This window comes from Canis lupus, chromosome 3 (genome assembly GCF_011100685.1).
Source record: "Canis lupus familiaris isolate Mischka breed German Shepherd chromosome 3, alternate assembly UU_Cfam_GSD_1.0, whole genome shotgun sequence".
NCBI classification, from domain to species: Eukaryota; Metazoa; Chordata; class Mammalia; order Carnivora; family Canidae; genus Canis; species Canis lupus.
In genome coordinates, this window is record NC_049224.1 from 67225683 (window position 1) to 67247676 (window position 21994).

General features: G+C 38.6%; 1 protein-coding gene across 4 annotated transcripts in view; it reads left to right on the plus strand.

Annotated features, from left to right (window-relative positions):
- The window catches only part of RAB28 (RAB28, member RAS oncogene family), a 136823-nt gene that overhangs the window by 79288 nt on the left and 35541 nt on the right, over nt 1–21994 (plus strand). For all 4 annotated transcript variants that reach the window (XR_005357237.1, XM_038533375.1, XM_038533374.1 and 1 more), the window contains exons 5-6: nt 9862–9965; nt 15089–15166. Coding sequence is in view for 3 of the 4 variants with exons in the window: in XM_038533375.1 (XP_038389303.1) it covers nt 9862–9965; nt 15089–15166 (182 nt within the window). In the remaining variant the exon portion in view is untranslated. The remainder of the gene's footprint in view (nt 1–9861; nt 9966–15088; nt 15167–21994) is intronic.

Below are 21994 nucleotides of genomic sequence, written 5' to 3' on the forward strand. Positions count from 1 at the left end.
TAGCTGACACCTCCATCACCTCACATAATTATTATTTCATTTTGTGGTGATATCATTTAAGATTTGCTTTCTTAGCAGCTTAATGTTGTATATTAGAATCCTAGAACTTACTCATCTTTTTTTTTTAATTTATTTTTTATTGGTGTTCAATTTACTAACATACAGAATAACCCCCAGTGCCCGTCACCCATTCACTCCCACCCCCCGCCCTCCTCCCCTTCTACCACCCCTAGTTCGTTTCCCAGAGTTAGCAGTCTTTACGTTCTGTCTCCCTTTCTGATATTTCCCACACATTTCTTCTCCCTTCCCTTATATTCCCTTTCACTATTATTTATATTCCCCAAATGAATGAGAACATATAATGTTTGTCCTTCTCCGACTGACTTACTTCACTCAGCATAATACCCTCCAGTTCCATCCACGTTGAAGCAAATGGTGGGTATTTGTCATTTCTAATAGCTGCTTACTCATCTTTCTACTAGAAGTTTGTACCTTTGACCAACACCTTCCCATTTCCTCCAACCTTCAGCTGCTGGTAACCACCATTTTTTGTTTCTCTGAGTTCCACTATTTTAGATCTCTTTTTTCAAAAAAAGATTTTATTTATTTATTCATGAGAAACACACATAGAGAGAGATATTGAGGCAGAGACACAGACACAGGTAGAGGGAGAAGCAGGCTCCATGAGGGAGTCTGACGTGGGACTCAGTCCCGGGTCACCAGGATCAGGCTCTGGGCTGATGGCGGCGCTAAACCACTGAGCCACCCAGGCTGCCACTTTTTTAGATTCCACCTATAAGTTATATCATACAGTATTTGACTTTCTTGGTCTTTTTTCACTTAGCATAATGTCCACAGGTTTCAACCATGCTTTTGCAAATGACATGATTTTCTTCTTTCTCATGGCTGAATAATATTCCATTGTGTGTGTGTGTATGTATATATATCTATATATACACATCTATCTATCTATATATATCTTTCTATCTATCTATCTAATCTATACACACACACTCTCATCACATCTTTTTTTAGGAGGGAGAGGGTAACAGGGAGAGGGAGAGTGCAAGGGGGGAGAGAGAGAGAGACAGAGAATCTTAAGCAGGCTCCACTCCTAGCCTGGAGCCTAGTGTTGGGGCTTGATTTCAGAACTGTGAGATCACGACCTGAGCTAAAATCAAGAGTTGGATGCTTAACTGACTGAGCCAATCCGGTGCCCCTATACCACATTTTTATCTATTCATCTGTTGGTGGACACTTCGGTTGTTTCCATGTCTTGGCTATTGTGAATAATGATGCAGTGAATATGGGAGTGCAGATAGCTTTTCAAGATCCTGTTTTTATTCCTGTTGGTTATATACCAAGAAGCAGGATTTTTTTAAAATTTATTTATTTATGATAGTCACAGAGAGAGAGAGAGAGAGAGAGAGAGGCAGAGACACAGGCAGAGGGAGAAGCAGGCTCCATGCACCGGGAGCCCGACACGGGACTCGATCCCAGGTCTCCAAGATCGCGCCCTGGGCCAAAGGCAGGCGCCAAACCGCTGAGCCACCCAGGGATCCCCAAGAAGCAGGATTTTTAAAGGAACCTCCATACTCTTTTTCCATACTTCATACTGCTTTATATTCCCACCCACAATGCAAAAGGGTTCCCTTTTCTACATTCTCACCAGCACTTGTCTCTTTGATGATAGGCATTCTGGCAGATGTGGGGTATCTCATTCTGTTTTAATTTTTATTTCCCAGATGATATTGAGCATCTTTTTGTGTACTTGTTAGCCATTTGTATGTCTTCTTTGGTAAAATATCTCTTCAGTTTCTCTGCCTGCTTTGTAATGGAGTTGTTTGTTTTTTCACTGTTGGGTATATGAATTCTTCATATATTTTGGATATTAATTCCTTACCAGAAAAATGACTTGCAAATATTTTCTTCCATTCTATAGGTTGTCTTTTCCTTTTGTTTGATGGTTTCCTTTGCTGTAGAGAAGTTTAGTTTGATATAGTCCCATTTGTTTATGTTTTATTTTGTTGCCTTTACTTTTGGTGTCAGACCCCAAAAATCATTGCTAAGACGTTAGTTAAGTCTTTATGATTTTTTTAAAATTTTTATTTATTTATGATAGTCACATAGAGAGAGAGGCAGAGACACAGGCAGAGGGAGAAGCAGGCTCCATGCACCGGGAGCCCGATGTGGGATTCGATCCCGGGTCTCCAGGATCGCGCCCTGGGCCAAAGGCAGGCGCCAAACCGCTGCACCACCCAGGGATCCCAGTCTTTATGATTTTTAAGCCAGAGAGTTTGTGCATGTCTCTTTTGGGACATTTATCTTTCTTCTGATATTTTTTATATTACAAATAACTCTGTGGTGAAGTTCTTAATTTATAATTGTTACTATTACACATCCCTGATGTTTTCTTCAAGATAAACTCTTCCAAGTTGTGTTATCTGGTCATAGAGTATAAATGTTGTAAGATTCAGCACAGATTTCCAAGTTGCTTTTCAAAACCTAGTAACACCATCAACCCTGGGTGTTCTCATGCTTTTTGTTTTGTTTTCAACTTTACCATTTAAAGGTAAATCTCAGTTCTTTTTTTTTTTTTAATCCAAAATCTGTTTATTGGGATAGTGTCCCACTCATCTTGATTCAGGGAGCTTTTAGTGCTGCATCCACCTGAATTGCTTTTCCTTCCGTGGGCTGGCAGAGGACGGTAGAGCAGTTAACACACAGAACTACTGTCTGTGCATGGCTGAAGACGGTGGTGATTTTGTAGCATCCCGGGCACTTCATGTCCATGAAGTAGGATTTGGGGCTCTGCACCAGGCGCTTCTTCTTGTGCTTCCTCTTCTCTTCCAGGGACGGGTGCAGGAGATCCTTCGCAAGGGGCATGTTCTCGTGGGGAGGTCGTCACCACCGGAAAGGCAAATTTTAGTTATTTTTTTTACTTGTTTTTCTTTGCATACCAAGATTGAACAATACTTTCACAGGCTTATGTGAAACATTTTTAAAAAGGCCTTTAAGATAGCCTAACATTCTGTCAAATATAATTATTAGTTACCAGGGATCCCTGGGTGGCGCAGCGGTTTGGCACCTGCCTTTGGCCCAGGGCGCGATCTTGGAGACCTGGGATCGAGTCCCGTGTCGGGCTCTCAGTGCATGGAGCCTGCTTCTCCCTCTGCCTATGTCTCTGCCTCTCTCTCTCTCTCTCTCTCTCTCTGTGACTATCATAAATAAATAAAAATTAAAAAAAATTATTAGTTACCTTTCTGAGAAAATATCACTCTCACTGGATTATTAATATTCCATGAAACCCTGTTGGTATCTCTTGATGTAAATCTAAATTTTAAAATATGAAATATTGTAAATTGTATTTTAAAAATACATTAAACCAAAAATTTTGCGTGTTACTCTTTCAAACAACTTTGTAAGTTTTATTGAAGTTATTATTGCTAACCAAAATTAATTAAGCTTCACATATAATTTCTGTTTCATGTACCATGTCATTTTAGGAGCATGACTGATATAGACTTAGTATTTTACCAACTTTTTTTTCCTTTTCCATTTTAATGTATAGTTAGGATGCTCAGGATGCATGAGCCAAGTAATTTTTTTTCATAGTTGGTTTTGATAGTAAAAAAATTTGGATTTTCTTGTCTAATATAGTTTTAGAATTTTTTCATCTTTGTGTTTTTTATCCCTATTGATATTAGCTATACCAGAAGGCCTAGGACATTGATATCATTGGTTTATTTCCTGCATTCTTATCCTATAGAGTCTTGACCTCCTGTTTTCAGACCCTAGTTTCGATCTTTTCATAATTTCTGAGACCCTTCCACATCAATAAAGTCCTGTATTTTTAATATTTTCCTTGAACAAAAATTTTAAAACTTCTGCCATTTAATTAATGTATGTCTTTTCACTTGTCTTTTCTGTTGGAATAGTCTATCTTCTATAAGGATGATGCTGCCTTCTCCTGAAGCGCTTTTCTTCTTCTTAGATTTTATTTTATTATTATTTTTCAAGAAACTCTATCCCCAGTGTGGGGCTCGAACTCATGACCCTGTGATCTAGAGTCACATAGTCTCGTGCTCTACCAGCTGAGCCACCCAAGTACCCCTCCTGAAGCTCTTTCAAGTGTTGATTTTCCCCTATTGTATCTACCTTATCAGTCAGACTGGAGGTGGGATAGATGACTTTGTTCCGTGTTGCTCTTTCCAGAACATTCTTTTTTGTCTTCCCTAAGATACCTTAGATTTGAATATCAAGCTATATGTTCATACCTCCTGCTAGCTACTTGTATTTGTTGGCAGTATCAGCCAGCCCCTGCCTGAATCAACTCCATGAATTTCTGAGATTTATTCCAGGTCACGGTTGCTCCATTACTGTTGCTGTCACCATTCCTGGTAATTTCAGTGTCCACACAGAGTATTCTTGCTCTCTCATGTTCCCTGAGTCCTTTACTTCTAGCCTTCCTGCCCCTGACCTATGCTAACATACTTATTCTGAAGACCTAGTATCAGTTTCTGTGCCTTCTCTGTAATGTTGACATCAATTTCATGTATCCCAGTCTATCCGTTACCTCCTGTCTTTTCAGCTAAGCTCCTTGAGTAACTCAACTCCAGTTATTTTTAGACTCACACAAAAGCTTAACATCAGTTACCAATTACATCTTAACAATTTTAATTTTCCTGAACCCCTCCTTACTCAACTTAGATTTCATGCTCCATCAATATAATCACTTCCTTACATTTACTATCTTCAGCTTACCTGCCCTTCTTTTCAGTAATTGTACATGGTACAGTTTCTCTGCCTAATTACTTAAGTAATTTCTCTGCTTGAATGCAAACCTTTATCTGCTCAACACTTCCATCCATGCAACTGAGTGTGGCTAGAACAAATCCTATAATATACTGTATCTCATTTTATTTTTATTTTTCAATTTTTAAAAAATATTTTATTTATTTATTCATGAGAGACACAGAGAGGCAGAGACAGGCAGTGGGAGAAGCAGGCCCCCCGCAGAAGCCTGATGTGGGACTTAATCTCCAATCTGAGGGTCACGCCCTGAGCTGAAGGCAGACGCTCAACCGTTGAACCACACAGGTGTCCCCGTGTCTCATTTTAAATCCAAGTAACTGTCTTCAAGTGATTTCTCTGAATGCCTCACATCCCATGTCAAATCCATTAGCATTTGGATTTACTTTTTATCCCAAAAATCTATTGAGAATCTGCCCTACTTTTTTTTTATTGGAGTTCAGTTTGCCAACATATAGCATAACACACAGTGCTCATCCCGCCAAGTGCCCCCTCAGTGCCCATCATCCAGTCACCCCAACCCCCCGCCCACTTCCTCTTCCACTACCCCTTGTTCATTTCCCAGAGTTAGGTGTCTCTCATGTGCTGTCACCCTCACTGATATTTCCCACTCATTTTCTCTCCTTTCCCCTTTATTCCCTCTCACTATTTTTTATATTCCCCAAATGAATGAGACCATATAATGTTTGTCCTTCTCTGATTGACTTATTTCACTCAGTTCCATCCACGTCAAAGCAATGGTGGGTATTTGTCGTTTCTAATGGCTGAGTAATATTCCATTGTATACATAGGCCACATCTTCTTTATCCATTCATCTTTTGATGGACACCGAGGCTCCTTCCACAGTTTGGCTATTATGGACATTGCTGCTATAAACATTGGGATGCAGGTGTCCCGGCGTTTCATAGCATCTGTATCTTTGGGGTAAATCCCCAGCAGTGCAATTGCTGGGTCGTAGGGCAGGAGAATCTGCCCTACTTTTTAACCATCTCTACTGCTACCAAGTATTGTCCAAACTATCATCTTCTCTTTCTTAGACTTTTTTTTTTAACCAAAAATGGAGGGAATTTTATTGCCTTCACCTCACATAACTGAAAAACCCAGTAACTATTCTACCTGTAGGTATGGTGTGATCCAGAGACTCAAAAAATATGTATATATCACTGCAACCCAGTCTCTCTTGGCTCTGCTTTCTTCCCTGAGGTTCTTTTTTTTTTTCTTTTAGATTTTTACAAAAGCTTCCTCAATGGCTTCTCTGCCTTACATTTGACTTTCTGTAGTTTATTCTCAGCAAAACAGCCCAAATGAACCTTCTAAAATGTCATATTACACTGGGTTTTCTTTGTTTTCTTGAAATATGGCCAGTGCACCCTGTGTGATCTGGTTCCTGGCTTTTTTTTTTTTTTTTTTTTTTAAGATTTTATTTATTTACTCACGAGAGACACAGTGAGAGGCAGAAACATAGACAGAGGAAGAGGCAGGCTCCCTGTGGGGAACCCGACATGGCCTCGATCCCAGGTCTCCAGGATCATGCTCTGGGCTGAAGGTGTCGCTAAACCACTGAGCCACTGGCACTGCCATGGTTCCGGCTTTTAAAACTCATTTCAGCCACCTTGGCCTCCTGCTTTTCTTTTACTGCTAAACGTAATCTTCCCATAGGGCCGTTGCACTTACAGTTCTATGTATTTTACTTGTTAGTCTCTTGCCTTTATTAAAATGTAAGCTCCTTGTATCTGTAACACCCAGGACAGTGCCTGGCCAAACAGGCACTCATATATTTGTTAACTGAATGAATGAATGATCTAGAAAGTGGTTATCCTTTGGAATTGTTAAGCACGTGTTTATGGAGGCTATAGAATGGTTAAGAGAAATTGCATGTATGTACAATGTTAATGCCTTTTTGACCTTCAGTTGCTTAGATATTGGAAAGATATATACTAAAGTGTTATCAGTAGTTGTCTCTAGCATTTTACATTTCATGATTGTTTTTCCGAGTATTTGGGTAATTACTGTTATTAAGAAATTTTTATTCCACTTTCAAAAACAAAACAAGAGAACTAGGAAGTGTGGTTCACTGAAGGACATAACAGAAATTAAATCAAGGCAGTGAGCAGAGAGTGTTATCACATGTATCATAGATGGGTACTGGATAATAATTTTAAGGATGCTCTTAAAAATGAAGAAAGGAAAGATTTAACCAGCATCTCACTATAACTTTTTCTTTGGAATATACATTTCTGGATTATTTAGAATTAAATATTCTAGTAACTGAGTCTTCTTAAGCATTGCCCACTAAATTTAACAGAAGAAAACTTTGTAGTGAAGTTCTGTGAAGGCCTGTTCTGTATCTGCTGTCTCCTTTGTCAGAATCTCAGTTATTTAAAATAACTGTTATGATTGCTGATGGTCTTTTATGTTCCTAAAATATAGGTGGTGGCTTTTTTAGGATCTGGATTATATGTTTTTTACCTTTGGGTTCCCACTGCCTACCATAGTGCTTGGCATATAATAGGTACTCAATGAGCTTTATTGAATAAATGTTGTTTTCAGTTGACCAGTGAAAGTACTAGTTTCTCATGGTTATCTTATATTTTTTGTAAGATTTATTTGTTTATTTTAGACAGAGAGAGTGTGAGCCAGAGTGGGAGCGGTGGGATGCAGAGGGAGAGAATCACAAGCAGACTCCCTCCCTGTTAGTACAGTTCCTGATGTGGGGCTTGATCTCATGACCCTGAGATCATGACCTGAGCCAAAACCAAAAGTTGGATTCTCAGCTGACTGAGCCACCCAGGTGCTCCATCATGGTTATCTTCATTAGGAAAAACCTTTTGCTTGGATAGTAAATTCCCCAGTGCTATAGATAAGTGTATGTAGTAGTTAGGGAGTTGGGGGATAGAAGAGAGGGAGGAGAAATGAGAAGGGAAAAACAGAACAATGACAGAGTATTCCATTCAAAAAGATTAGTTAGCACAGACATGTTAAATGACAAACTTCATGTGTTGTTTTTATTTTTAATTGGACAGTGACATCATTGGGTAATTTTCTTAGTGACATGATTAGTTCTTACTCATGTTGAATTAGGAAAGCATTTTAGCCTCATTACTATGATAAACTAGATGTATAAATGTCAGTGCTAATAGCTTAGTATTTTAGTCTTCTACAAATTGATGCCTGTGGTATCTGGACATTTTTTGGCTTGTTCTTGTAAATAAGGTTTCAGTGATGTTTAAGGAACAGCAGCTTGTGGCCAGAAAAGAAAAAAGCTCCATATTATCCAAGCTAAGCAATATAAATGAGACTCAGAAATCCCTCACTAGATCAAAAATCTACTAGAGAAAGATCTCTTGAGCTTACAGACTAAAGACCTTGAATATAATTTTAAATAAAGCCTTTTATGTAGTATGAGAGCATTTTTTAGTTGATTATCAATTGCCACTATTATGTAGGCTTAGTAGATTTGCAAATTTACAAGTTTTTACAAGTCAGTTGGGTCCCTTCCTCAGGAAATCAGTTTAAGTTTTTTTTTCCTATATTGACTCAAAGAGCCTAGTTGTCCTTAAATCCTGTGAATATATTTGCCTTATAATTTGACGGCATTGAGTCAACACCCTTATAGAGTCTGTAGTGTTATAAAAAGAGAAACTATCCAATAAAGGATCACATTTGAAAAAATAGACTATGCTGGATAAAACCAGTATTGGCTATGAGTACCATGCTTTACTTTAAAGCACCTACACCTATTCAAGGAAATATACCCTTACCCATTACTTTCAAAATGTGTACTTTAGGTTTGGAAAGCAACTGAGATGTATGTTTGTGAAATTAAACTGTGGTTGTAAATAAAGTAAACATGCAACAAAATATTGCTATCTTTTGGCGCAAAATTAATTCTGTATTTGTTTAACATGAAAGTTTATAGAGATTAAAGAGCTATTGTAATTATTAAAGTAGTTAAACTGTTTCAAAGTAAATATGCTTGGGTAAGTGCATCTTACTTTCAGTTCCAGTTGACCCTTGAACAACATGGGGGTTATGAGTGCCGATCCCCTGCATGCACAGCCAAATCCACGTGGAACTTTTGACTCTCTAGAACATAACCACAAACAGCTTATTATTGACTGGAAGACTTACTGATAGCATAAACAGTCAGTTAACACATGTTTTGTTTGCTATGTGTATTATATGCTATATTCTTAAAATAAAGTAGAAAGAAGAATGCTATTAAGAAAATCACAAGGAAGATAAAATACTTTTACAGTGCTGTACTGTAAAAACTCACATGTAAGTTCAAACCCATGATGTTCAAAGGTCAACTATAATCATTATGTTTAAACATGTTATACTAATTAGATCTTTTTTGGGTCTCATCAATGTGCCTGAAGCTGTAGGTAATTAGAATGATAAGTTTCATTTTTCAAGTACTTTTCATGTGCTGGTCATTGTGGACTGTCCTTGGATTCACTCTCAGATAACTCTACATAAGATAGGCATATTTGTTATTCTTAGTTTTTTAAATTTGACAAATACCCACCATTTGCTTCAACATGGATGGAACTGGAGGGTATTATGCTGATTGAAATAAGTCAATCGGAGAAGGACAAACCTTATATGGTCCCATTTATTTAGGGAATATAAATAATAGTGAAAGAGAATAGAAGGGAAGGGAGAAGAAATGGGTAGGGAATATCAGAAAGGGAGACAGAACATGAAGACTCCTAACTCTGGGAAACGAACTAGGGGTGGTGGAAGGGGAGGAGGGCGGGCAGTGGGGGTGAATGGGTGATGGGCACTGAGGGGGGCACTTGACGGGATGAGCACTGAGTGTTATTCTGTATGTTGGCAAATTGAACACCAATAAAAAAATAAATTTATTATTAAAAATGTGTAGAGTCAAGTATAAAAAGTTTAAAGAAATTGCTCAAGGCGATGACACAGCTAGTGTCTAAGCTGGTATATAATATTGGAAAGTAAGTCAAATTTAAGCATGTTAACAGTGAATTGATTGACTCAGATAATCGAGTTTTGTTCTGTTTTTGTTCACTTTTCTAGTTGATTTGGAGCATATGCGAACGGTAAAACTTGAAAAACACTTACGGCTTTGCCAGGAAAATGGTTTTAGTAGCCACTTTGTCTCAGCAAAGACAGGAGACTCTGTAAGTAAAATAATGAATACTGAATATTTTGTTTAATAATAATATTCACTGGAAGTGTACTTCCTAGGCTTAATTTTTGGAACAAATTAATTCCTATTGAAGACATAAAATAGATATGTTTATGCTGTTTATATTATCTTTACAATTCATTTAATGTAAGTATATGGTTATTTTAAGGAATTTAAAAGTACAAGAGTTAAAAAACATAAATTTAAAAAAAGAACATAAAAATCACCTACTATCTCAGCATCCAGAGATGACCATTCACAACTTCATGTGATTCCTGATAGTTTCTGATACTCTCAAATATTCATGCTATTGCTGTTGCTGCTAGTGAATTGCATTCACTGAATACTTGTTTCCTGACTTGCAAGTGCTGTGCTGCTCTCATTATCTCTGTGCTATAGATGAGTCCTAGAGAGATTATGTAAGGGGAGTCCAGGGTACACAGTTCAGGAGTGGTGGGGATAGGATTTGCAAACCTAATTAGTGACACTCCGGGGTTATTAGTTGTACTAAATATTTTAAAAAGTAAGATTATAATATAGAAATAATTCAGTCTTTTAGTTTTTTTTTTTAATTTTTTAATTTAATATATTTGCACATAGAAAATTTGGCCATGTCATTTAATATTACTAAATAGGTTTAATAACCCCTCAGATTATTGTATGAGTACTGTATCACTGCAGTATTTTTTTTTTAACATCCAGGATTTATTTATTTCCTTTTACATCTTTGTCAATTTTGTAGGCCAAAAAAACCCCAAAAAGACAAAAAAATGATATCTTGCTACTTGAATTTCTTTGATTGCTATCAGGGTTGAACTTTTTAAAATTTCATTACCTGTTTATTTTCTGATTATTATCAGAACACTTTCTCCCAAGATAATGCAAACATGGGCAATACCCACACATGCCATTTAAAAATATATAAAATCAGTACCATGGATTGATCTTCTACCTTCACTTACTTTCCTAGGGGGTCTTCTGTCATTTTAGAACTATTTTATTTTATTTATTTTATTTTATTTTATTTTATTTTATTTTATTTTATTTTATTTTATTTTATTTATTTTATTTTATTTTATTTTATTTTATTTTATTTTATTTTATTTTATTTTATTTTATTTTATTATTTTATTTATTTATTTTATGTATGAGAGAGAGCATGTGAGCGGGGAGGGAGGGGCAGAGGGAGAGAAGGAGAGAGCATCTTTTTTTTTTTTTGTATGTATATTTTTATTGGAGTTTGATTTGCCAACATATAGCATAATACCCAGTGCTCATCCCATCAAATGCCCCCCTCAGTACCCGTTACCCAGTCACTCCATCCCCCCACCTACCTCCCCTTCCACCACCCCTTGTTCGTTTCCCAGAGTTAGGAGTCTCTCATGTGCTGTAACCCTCACTGATATTTCCCACTCATTTTCTCTCCTTTTTCCTTTAATCCTTTTCACTATTTTTTATATTCCCCACATGAATGAGACCATATAATGTTTGTCCTTCTCCAATCGACTTACTTCACTCAGCATAATACCCTCCAGTTCCATCCACATTGAATGAAGCAAATGGTGGGTATTTGTCGTTTCTAATAGCTGAGTAATATCCCATTGTATATATAGGCCACATTTTCTTTATCCATTCATCTTTCGATGGACACCGAGGCTCCTTCCACAGTTTGGCTATTGTGGACATTGTTGCTATAAACATTGGGGTGCAGGTGTCCTGCCGTTTCACTGCATCTGTATCTTTGGGGTAAATCCCCAGCAGTGCAATTGCTGGGTCGTAGGGCAGGTCTATTTTTAAAGGAGAGAGCATCTTAAGCATCTTAAGAGCATCTTCCATGTCTGGTACAGAGCTTGATGTGGGGCTCAATTTCATTATCCTGAGATCATGACCTGAGCCAAAACCAAGAGTCAGAAGCTTAACCAACTGAGCTACCCAAGTGTCCCTAGAATTATTTTAACTTCCAGTATTTTGGCTTGTGTTTAACCGCTCCAGATTTTTGTGTACTTGTGTTGAGCCCTCCTTAAAAATTCTTGTTATTTTGTCTTGAAATGCAACTTTGAAGTGGTTTATTCTTATGGAACCACTTTAAGACTTTAGTGATCCCCATCTTCAGATTATTCCCCCCATCACCTGAGCTTCTAACTGTACTTTCTCTAATACTTACCTTTGTCATAATTCTTAGTAATTTCAATATCTTTGTTTGTCCTCCACCTCACCTCAGCCACTCACTCCCAGGCTCTCATTACAGATCACTACAGCTCTTCTGTTACCTTCCATCTCAATGTCAGACATCCTGGTCACTGACCACCCTCCTGTCTGTCCAGCTCATATCCTTGACTTCCCTAATTCATCAATCTGCAGTTCTGATAGGACCTGGTAGATGCTGATCTTAACCTTTTTAATGTCCCTAACCTCCTTTCATGTCCTCATTTTCCTAATTTCCTAACTTAAATCTCATGACCAACCAAAATCTTTGCCATGCATATGCCCTTAATTTCCTTTCCTCTATGACTTTATTGGACTCACTTGGCTAAACCTGAACTCTGGTTTAAACCAAAGTTTTAAAAGATCTTCAACATTTCCTCATCCATTCTCTCAGCTGATGACTTTGTTTCCTATTTTACAGAAATTTGAAGCCAACAGAAGATAACTGCATACTCTTACCACCACTTTTACCCCCACCCTTCTTGCTCCCTGTCTCTGTTCCCACATCTTCTGTCTCCTGTACGATTATTGTGAGACAAGCCTTCTGTGCTCCTGGCTCAGGCCTGCGCCTCCATTGTGCTTTAGTCCCATTTCTCTTGGCCTAGTAACGAACAGTGCTCAGCAATTCTCTTTCCTTCCTGCATCATGACTTTTTTTCTGTCTACTGAATTATTCTATCGGCATACAAAATATTATGGCTTCTCATCTTAAAAACAAGAAACTCTTGATCCTACATCCTTCTTGAGCTGTTGCCTTCTTTCTTTCCCTTAGTTCCAGTGGAGTGTGTTTTGAAAGAATTGTCTCTAGTTCTCTCTTTGCAGTTTCTCTTGAACAGTCAGCTGGACTTCTTCACCCAGTATTTCACCCAAACTACTGTTATTAAAGTCACCAGTGACCCTGTTTTTGCTAAACGTGGTGGTTTGCTGTTAGTCCTCATCTTCCTTGAGTTAGAAAATAGTTGATCACTTTCTTTTCTTTGAAATACTTTCCTCGTTTACCTTCCAGGATACTGCAACCCCTGGTTTACTCTTACCTCACTAGCTACTCTCTCTCAGTTCCTTTCTTTTTTTTTTTTTTTTTGATTCCTTCTCACTCTGACTTCTGAATATTGCAGTTCCCTAAGCTTAGCCCTTGGATAACATTTTTCTAAACTTATTTCCTTAGTGACCTCATTTAGTCCCAAGGCTTTGACCAGACATCTTTCTTGAACCCAGACTCATATATTCCAACTGGCTGTTCATCATCTCCACTTAGATGCCTAATAAGCAGCCCTAATTTTATTCAGGTTCAGAACTAAATTCTTGATATTGTCTCCTGAAATCTCCCATAGTCTTCCTCAGTTCAATAAATGGCAGATCTTCTGCTAGTTGCTAAGGCTGAGAAAATTTTAGAATCATTCTCAACTTGTCTTTCTTTTATATACCACATCTATCTATTGCCAAGTCCTGTTGGTTCTACTTTCATGACGAATCCAGAACCTGGTGACTATTTCTACCCTCTCCACTGCTAGTACTTTGTTTCAAGCCTCCATCATCTCTTACATTAGTGTCCTTCTGGCTTGTCTTTTTGTACCTTTGATCTTCTGTAGTGAGAGTACTCAATACAATAATCAGATCGACCCTGTTAAAATAGAGGTCATCAAGCTACTTTCCCATGGCTTCCATTTAACTCAGTGTAAAAGCCAAAGCCCTTCCATAGCCTACCAGATCTTATATGATTTATACTCCCTTAACCACTTTGCTTATTTTCCTTTACAGTCCCTCTCTTTCTCTCCATTCTACCATGCTAGCTTTCTTATTTTTCTTGAGTGTTGACCATCAGTGAACTATAATGTATGATGCTATTTCGAATGTAAATGACATAAGCCTTTTGGGGATATGTGTATCTCTCTCTCTCTCTCTCTCTCTCTCTCTCTCTCTCTAGAAATCACAATTAAATTAGTTGCAATATTCAGTAAGTATTCACAAGATAAGTAGGGATAAGAATATGATAAGACATTTATGAAGCAAAAACAAGTATAACATTATAGGCAATGTCTGGATTGGAGTCCTAGAATCATAGTGGGACCAGCATAAGCTAGGTATGTATGAAAGGCTGTTTACAGAAAAGTACTGTTGATTTTTGTTTAAGGATAACAGATTATGCTGCTCCTGCACCAATAAAAAGAATAAAGATTACTAAGTTGTTTTGCTCAAGAAATGATGGAGAATTTATTGAAATTGGTGAAAGCCACAAAGATTATTAAAGTATTGGAAGGTGATCTTTTAAGATAGGCTAAAGCCAGATCAAAAGACCAATAAAGAATTGCCAGTGAAAACCTGGGTGCTAAAGTACAGACTAATTTATTTTTCCCAGGACTTTCAGGAGTTTGTTATGCTAGTAGTTGTTTTATTTTTTTAAATGTGGTATCTGTAATTAATTCTCTTATGTTAAAAATTTTTTTAATGTAAGGGTGCCTGAGTGGCTCAGTCATTAAGTGTCTATCTTTGGCTCAGGTCATGATCTCAGGGTCCTGGGGTTGAGCCTTGTGTTGGGCTCCCTGCTCAGCAAGGGGTCTGTTTCTCCTGCTGCCCCTCCCCCTGCTCGCGCACTCTTGCGTGCTCTCTCTCTCTCAAATAAATAAAATCTTTAAAAAAATAAAACAAAAAAGTTTCAATGTAAATTTTTAGAGATAAATGTCTGTGTTTAGACTAATTTAGTGAATTGCATGATTTTCAAATTATGATTTAATCATCTAAAATTATTACACTTAAAATGTTACTGTATTTAACAAAGCTATTTTTGGAGTAACCTGGTACATCATATTTTCACAATTCTTGATGTTTATCATTTTTAAAGAAGGTTCAATTTATTTAAAGGTAACTTAAGCATGCCTGTTTTAAATCATTTAAACCTATTTTTGTTATGTAGGTCTTCCTGTGTTTTCAGAAGGTTGCTGCTGAAATCCTTGGAATCAAGTTAAACAAAGCAGAAATAGAACAGTCACAGGTGATTATATTCAGCTTTATATTTCTACAAAACAATTTATTTCCTAAAAGACATTAACTTTCACCACTGACTCTTATCACATTTATGCATCCTATGTACATATCCCTAAAAGCTTTAGGAATAAGTTGTGTTTATGAATGAATCAGTGTTTTTTGTGGAAGATGGAAGATGTTAACTTTTTGCCCAATTATGATACCCTTAAAACTTCATATTGCCCTAAAATTGAGATTAATATAATACAAAGTTCATCAGTGGTTAAATAAGGAGTTAAGATGCCGACCATATTGTTTTATACTTCCTTATTTAAGTTCTTCCAGGATTATTGTACTGCAATATCCTTTTTTATTTCATACATAATCCCAACAATTTATCTAAGTTCAGTCTTAGAGTTTACTCCATTTGGCATCCTTTGTGTTCACTTTGGTGAAACATTATTTTTTCTTTAAGTCTGTGTTCTCTGTTCTTCTCTAAAATATCCCCCACTGTAATGACATTAATTCTTGGTGTTATTTGATTGCTAATTTAATACAGAATTTAATAATGGTATTAATTGTTGAAGGTTTCTGAATTCTTTCAATATTTCTAGACAGTTCTTAGAAATGTAAATGCCAATGATTAAGCACTTAAAAATACCACCATAATAGTACACTAATTCACATGTTTGATAGAACGAAAAATCAGAGTAGGAGCCTAGAGTTTAAAGTTAAGCTTTTGGTTTGCTGAGAAGCAACAAATAAATTACATTTTTCCTCAATTCTGTCCACTCTATGCCTACCCCAAATAGCTAAAAAGATATAATTGTCTTCTCCCATCCTTAATTTTTTCTTTAATTCTTTCAGTGTTCTGTGTCTTATTTTCATGGTCACTGTGTATGTGTGTGTGTGTGTGTGTGAAAAAACAGCAAATTTCAGCTGAAAAATTTTTATGCTGATGTGATTGATTCTAGGACTTGATTGCAATATTTGAAACTCTGGAAATATATTTTTATTAATCATTTTACAAGACATTTATTTCAGCACTTATTATGGTCAGGCACAGTGTTATGGCATCTTATGCCATGTAAATTACTCCCAGACACATAAAAATCATTACAATGGACTCTTGAACAACATGGAAGTTGAGGACTTCCATTGACCCCCTACATAGTTGAAAATCCATGTGTAACTTCTGATGCTCCCAAAACCTAAGTTACAGCCTCCTGTTGACTGGAAGCCTTACCAACAGCATAAACAATTGATTATGTTATTTTGTATGTTCTGTGTACTATATACTGTATTCCTTCAATAAAGTAAGCTAGAGACAAGAAAATGTTTTTAAGAAAATCTTAAGAGGAGGAGCAGCTGGGTGGCTCAGTGGGTTAAGCTTCTGACTCTTGATCTCAGCTCAGGTCTTAATTACAGTGTTGTGAGTTCAAGCCTTCATGCTGGGTGTGGAACTTACTTAAGAAAAATCATAAGAGGGATCCCTGGGTGGCGCAGCGGTTTGGCACCTGCCTTTGGCCTGGGGCACGATCCTGGAGACCTGGGATGGAATCCCACTTCGGGCTCTCAGTGCATGGAGCCTGCTTCTCCCTCTGCCTGTGTCTCTGCCTCTCTCTCTCTCTCTCTCTCTGTGACTATCATAAATAAATTAAAAAAAAAATTAAAAAAAAAAAAAAGAAAAATCCTAAGAGGAGGAGGAGCAAGATGGTGGAACAGTAGGATCCCCAAGTCACCTGTCCCCCACCAAATTACCTAGATAACTTTCAAATCATCCTGAAAACCTACGAATTCGTCCTGAGATTTAAAAAGAGAACAGCTGCAGGATCCCTGGGTGGTGCAGTGGTTTAGCGCCTGCCTTTGGCCCAGGGCCCGATCCTGGAGACCCAGGATCAAATCCCACGTGGGACTCCCGGTGCATGGAGCCTGATTCTTCCTCTGCCTCTCTCTCTCTCTGTGTGACTATCATAAAAATAAATAAATAAAAATAAAAATAAAAAGAATGCCACAGTGAGAAGAGTTTGAGCTTCTATCAAGGTAGAAAGACGGGGGGGGGGGGGGGGGGGGGCGAAGGGGGGAATAAATAAAAAGCATCCAAGGGGGAGGGGCCCAACAAGGAGTGGGCTAAGGCCACACAGCAAAAGCCCCCAGGACAGGAAAGCCCAGTCCGGGAGAAGCAGGAGCTTCACCAATCTTCCCGGACAGAAAGGCGCATGCAGGGAGTTGGAGCAGGATCCCAGGATCCCAGGAGGGGCGGGGATGCCCTCAGGCTCCCAGGGGCACCAACAGAGGACCTGCGCCCTGGGGAGAGCGCACCACACCCTGTGGCGGAGCTCCCTAAAGGGCTGCAGCGTGCCGGGCGGGGCGGGGAGCAGCTCCGACGCGGCTCCGGCGGTCTGAGCGCGATTCCAGCCGCGCAGGCCCTGGAGCCCAGGGCGCCGGGGGACACAGGCCAGGATCCAGCGCTCCCCCGGGGACAGGCGAGGCCGGGAGGGCCCAGGACAGCGAGGACGGTCCTGCCGCTGGGCAGCTCCGAGCTGTGCAGATCGGCGGCCCCGCCCCTGGAGCATCCAGGCCCCTGCGGACTGGGAGCTGTGGTAGTTCCTGCTGGATCTGACTCCAGGGCTGGAGAGCTGGCCGCTGCCACTGTTGTTCCTCCTGGGGCCTCACAGGATAAACAACCCCCACTGAGCCTCACAGTGGCCTCACCGGACAAACAGCTTAAACAACTTTCACTGAGCCCTGCACCAGGCAGGGGGCTGAGAAGCAACCCCCAAGTGCTCACACCTGAAAATCAGCACAGTAGATTCCCCTCCCCCAGAAGAACAGCTAGACGGACAGGGGAAAAATAAATAAAAATAAATAAAAATAAGTTATCGACAAAGCAGCACTGGAAAGTTCTAGGGGAAGTCGAGGGATTTACAGTATACAGAATCAGAGGATACTTGTTTTTTGTTTTCTGTTTGCTTCCCCTCCTTTTTTTTTTCTCTTTTCTTTCTTTCTTCTTCTTTTATGTAGGGTGGCGTGCTGGTGGCGTGGCGGTCGGGCGGGAGGGGACGGGATGTGAGCTTCTGAGTTCTTTAGTGTCTCTTGCTATTCTCTTTGTCTTCTCTTTCTTTCTCTTCTACTTCTTCTTAAATCTTCTTCTTCTTCTTCTTTCTTTTTTTCTTTTTCTTTTCTTTTTTCTCTTCTCTCTTTTTCTCCTTGTTTTTGGACTCTGCACTGGGCAAAATGACTAGAAGGAAAAACTCACCTCAAAAGAATCAGAAACAGTCCTCTCTCCCACAGAGTTACAAAATTTGGATTACAATTCAATGTCAGAAAGCCAATTCAGAACTACAATTATAAAGCTACTGGTGGCTCTAGAAAAAAGCATAAAGGACTCAAGAGACTTCATGACTGCAGAATTTAGATCTAATCAGGCAGAAATTAAAAATCAATTGAATGAGATGCAATCCAAACTAGAGGTCCTAACGATGAGGGTTAATGAGGTAGAAGAACAAGTGAGTGACAGAAGACAAGTTGATGGCAAAGAGGGAAACTGAGGAAAAAAGAGACAAACAATTAAAAGACCATGAAGATAGATTAAGGGAAATAAACGACAGCCTGAGGAAGAAAAACTTACGTTTAATTGGGGTTCCCAAGGGCGCCGAAAGGGACAGAGGTCCAGAATGTGTATTTGAACAAATCATAGCTGAAAACTTTCCTAATCTGGGGAGGCAAACAGGCATTCAGATACAGGAAATAGATCCCCCCCTAAAATCAATAAAAACCGCTAAACACCTCGACATTTAATAGTGAAGCTTGCAAATTTCAAAGATAAAGAGAAGATCTTTACAGAGCTAGAGACAAGAAATCTCTAACTTTTATGGGGAGAAATATTAGATTAACAGCAGACCTCTCCAAGAGACCTGGCAGGCCAGAAAGGGCTGGCAGGATATATTCAGGGTCCTAAATGAGAAGAACATGCAGCCAAGAATCCTTTATCCAGCAAGGCTCTCATTCAGAATAGAAGGAGAGATAAAGAGCTTCCAAGATAGACAGAAACTGAAAGAATATGTGACCATGAAGCCAGCTCTGCAAGAAATATAAGGGGGATTCTGTAATAGAAAGAGGAAGTCCAAGGGAACAATCCACAAAAACAGGGACTGAATAGGTATCATGATGACACTAAATTCATATCTTTCAATAGTAACTCTGAACGTGAATGGACTTAATGACTCCATCAAAAGGCGCAGGGTTTCAGACTGGATAAAAAAACAAGACCCATCTATTCGTTGTTTACAAGAGACTCACTTTAGACTAAGGACACCTACAGCCTGAAAATAAAAGGTTAGAGAACCATTTACCATTCAAATAGCCCTCAAAAGAAAGCAGGGGTAGCCATCCTTATATCAAATAAACTAGTTTATCCCAAAGATGGTAGTAAGAGATGAAGAGGGACACTATATCATACTTAAAGGATCTATCCAACAAGAGGACTTAACAATCATCAATATTTATGCCCCGATTGTGGGAGCTGCCAAGTATATCAATCAATTAATAACCAAAGTTAAGATATACTTAGATAATAACACACTTATACTTGGTGACTTGAATGTAGCACTTTCTACAATCAACAGGTCTTCTAAGCACAACATCTCCAAAGAAACAAGAGCTTTAAATGATACACTGGACCAGATGGATTTCACAGATATTTGCAGAACTTTACATCCAAACACAACTGAATACACATTCTTCTCAAGTGCACATGGAACTTTCTCCAGAATAGACCACATACTGGGTCACAAATCAGCTCTTAACCGATACCAAAAGATTGGGATCGTCCCCTGCATATTTTCAGACAATAATGATTTGAAATTAGAACTAAAGAACCTGTGAGAAGTTTGGAAGGATTTCAAACACGTGGAGGTTAAGGACCATCCTGCTAAAAGATGAAAGGCTCAACCAGGAAATTAGGGAAAAATTAAAAAGATTCAAGGAAACTAACGAGAATGAAGATACAAGCAACTGTTCAAAATCTTTGGGATACAGCAAAAGCAGTCCTGAGGGGGAAATACATCACAATACAAGCATCCATCCAAAAACTGGAAAGAACTCAAATACAAAAGCTAACCTTGCGACTAAAGGAGCTGGAGAAAAAAACAGCAGATAGATCCTACACCCAGCAGAAGAAGAGAGTTAATAAAGATTCGAGCAGAACTCCATGAAATAGAGACCAGAAGAACTGTAGAACAGATTAACAAAACCAGGAGTTTGTTCTTTGAAAGAATTAATAAGATAGATAAACCATTAGCCAACCTTATTAAAAAGAAGAGAGAAAAGACTCAAATTACTAAAATCATGAATGAGAAAGGAGAGATCACCACCAACACCAAGGAAATACAAACGATTTTAAAAACATATTATGAGCAGCTATACACCAATAAATTAGGCAATGTAGAAGAAAGGGACGCATTTTTGGAAAACCACAAGCCAGATGGCTTCCCTGGGGAATTCTATCAAACGTTTAAAGAAGAAACCATACCTATTCTACTAAAGCTGTTTGGAAAGATAGAAAGAGATGGAGTACTTCCAAACTTGTTCTATAAGGCCAGCATCACCTTAATTCCAAAACCAGACAGAGAGCCCACCAAAAAAGGAGAATTCTAGACCAATATCCCTGATGAACACGGATGCAAAAATTCTCAACAAGATACTAGCCAATAGGATCCAACAATACATTAAGAAGATTATTCACCATGACCAAGTGGGATTTATCCCTGGGATGCAAGGCTGGTTCAACACTCGTAAAGCAATCAATGTGATTGATCATATCAGCAAGAGAAAAACAAGAACCATATGATCCTCTCAATAGATGCAGAGAAAGCATTTGACAAAATGCAGCATCCATTCCTGATCAAAACTCTTCAGAGTGTAGGGATAGAGGGAACATTCCTCAACATCTTAAAAGCCATCTACAAAAAGCCCACAGCAAATAGCATTCTCAATGGGGAAACACTGGGAGCCTTTCCCCTAAGATCAGGAACAAGACAGGGATGTCCACTCGCACCACTGCTATTCAATATAGTACTAGAAGTCCTAGCCTCAGTAATCAGACAACAAAAATAAATAAAAGGCATTCAAATTGGCAAAGAAGAAGTCAACTCTCCCTCTTCACAGATGACATGATACTCTACCTAGAAAACCCAAAAGCTCCACCCCAAGATTGCTAGAACTCATACAGCAATTTGGCAGTGTGGCAGGATACAAATCAATGCCCAGAAGTCAGTGGCATTTCTATACACTAACAATGAGACTGACAAAAGAGAAATTAAGGAGTCAATCCCATTTATGATTGCACCCAAAAGCATAAGATACCTAGGAATAAACCTAACCAAAGAGGTAAAGGATCTATCCCCTAAAAACTATAGAACACTTCTGAAAGAAATTGAGGAAGACACAAAGAGATAGAAAAATATTCCATGCTCAGGGATTGGAAGAATTAATATTGTGAAAATGCTAATGCTACCCAGGGCAATTTACACGTTTAATGCAATCCCTATCAAAATACCATGGACTTTCTTCAGAGAGTTGGAACAAATCATCTTAAGATTTGTGTGGAATCAGAAAAGACCCCAAACAGCCAGGGGAGTATTAAAAAAGAAAACCATAGCTGGGGGCATCACAATGCCAGATTTCAGGTGGTACTACAAAGCTGTGGTCATCAAGACACTGTGGTACTGGCATAAAAACAGACACATAGATCAACAGAACAGAATAGAAAATCCAGAAGTGGACCCTCAACTTTATGGTCAACTAATATTCGACAAAGGAGGAAAGACTATCCACTGGAAAAAAGACAGTCTTT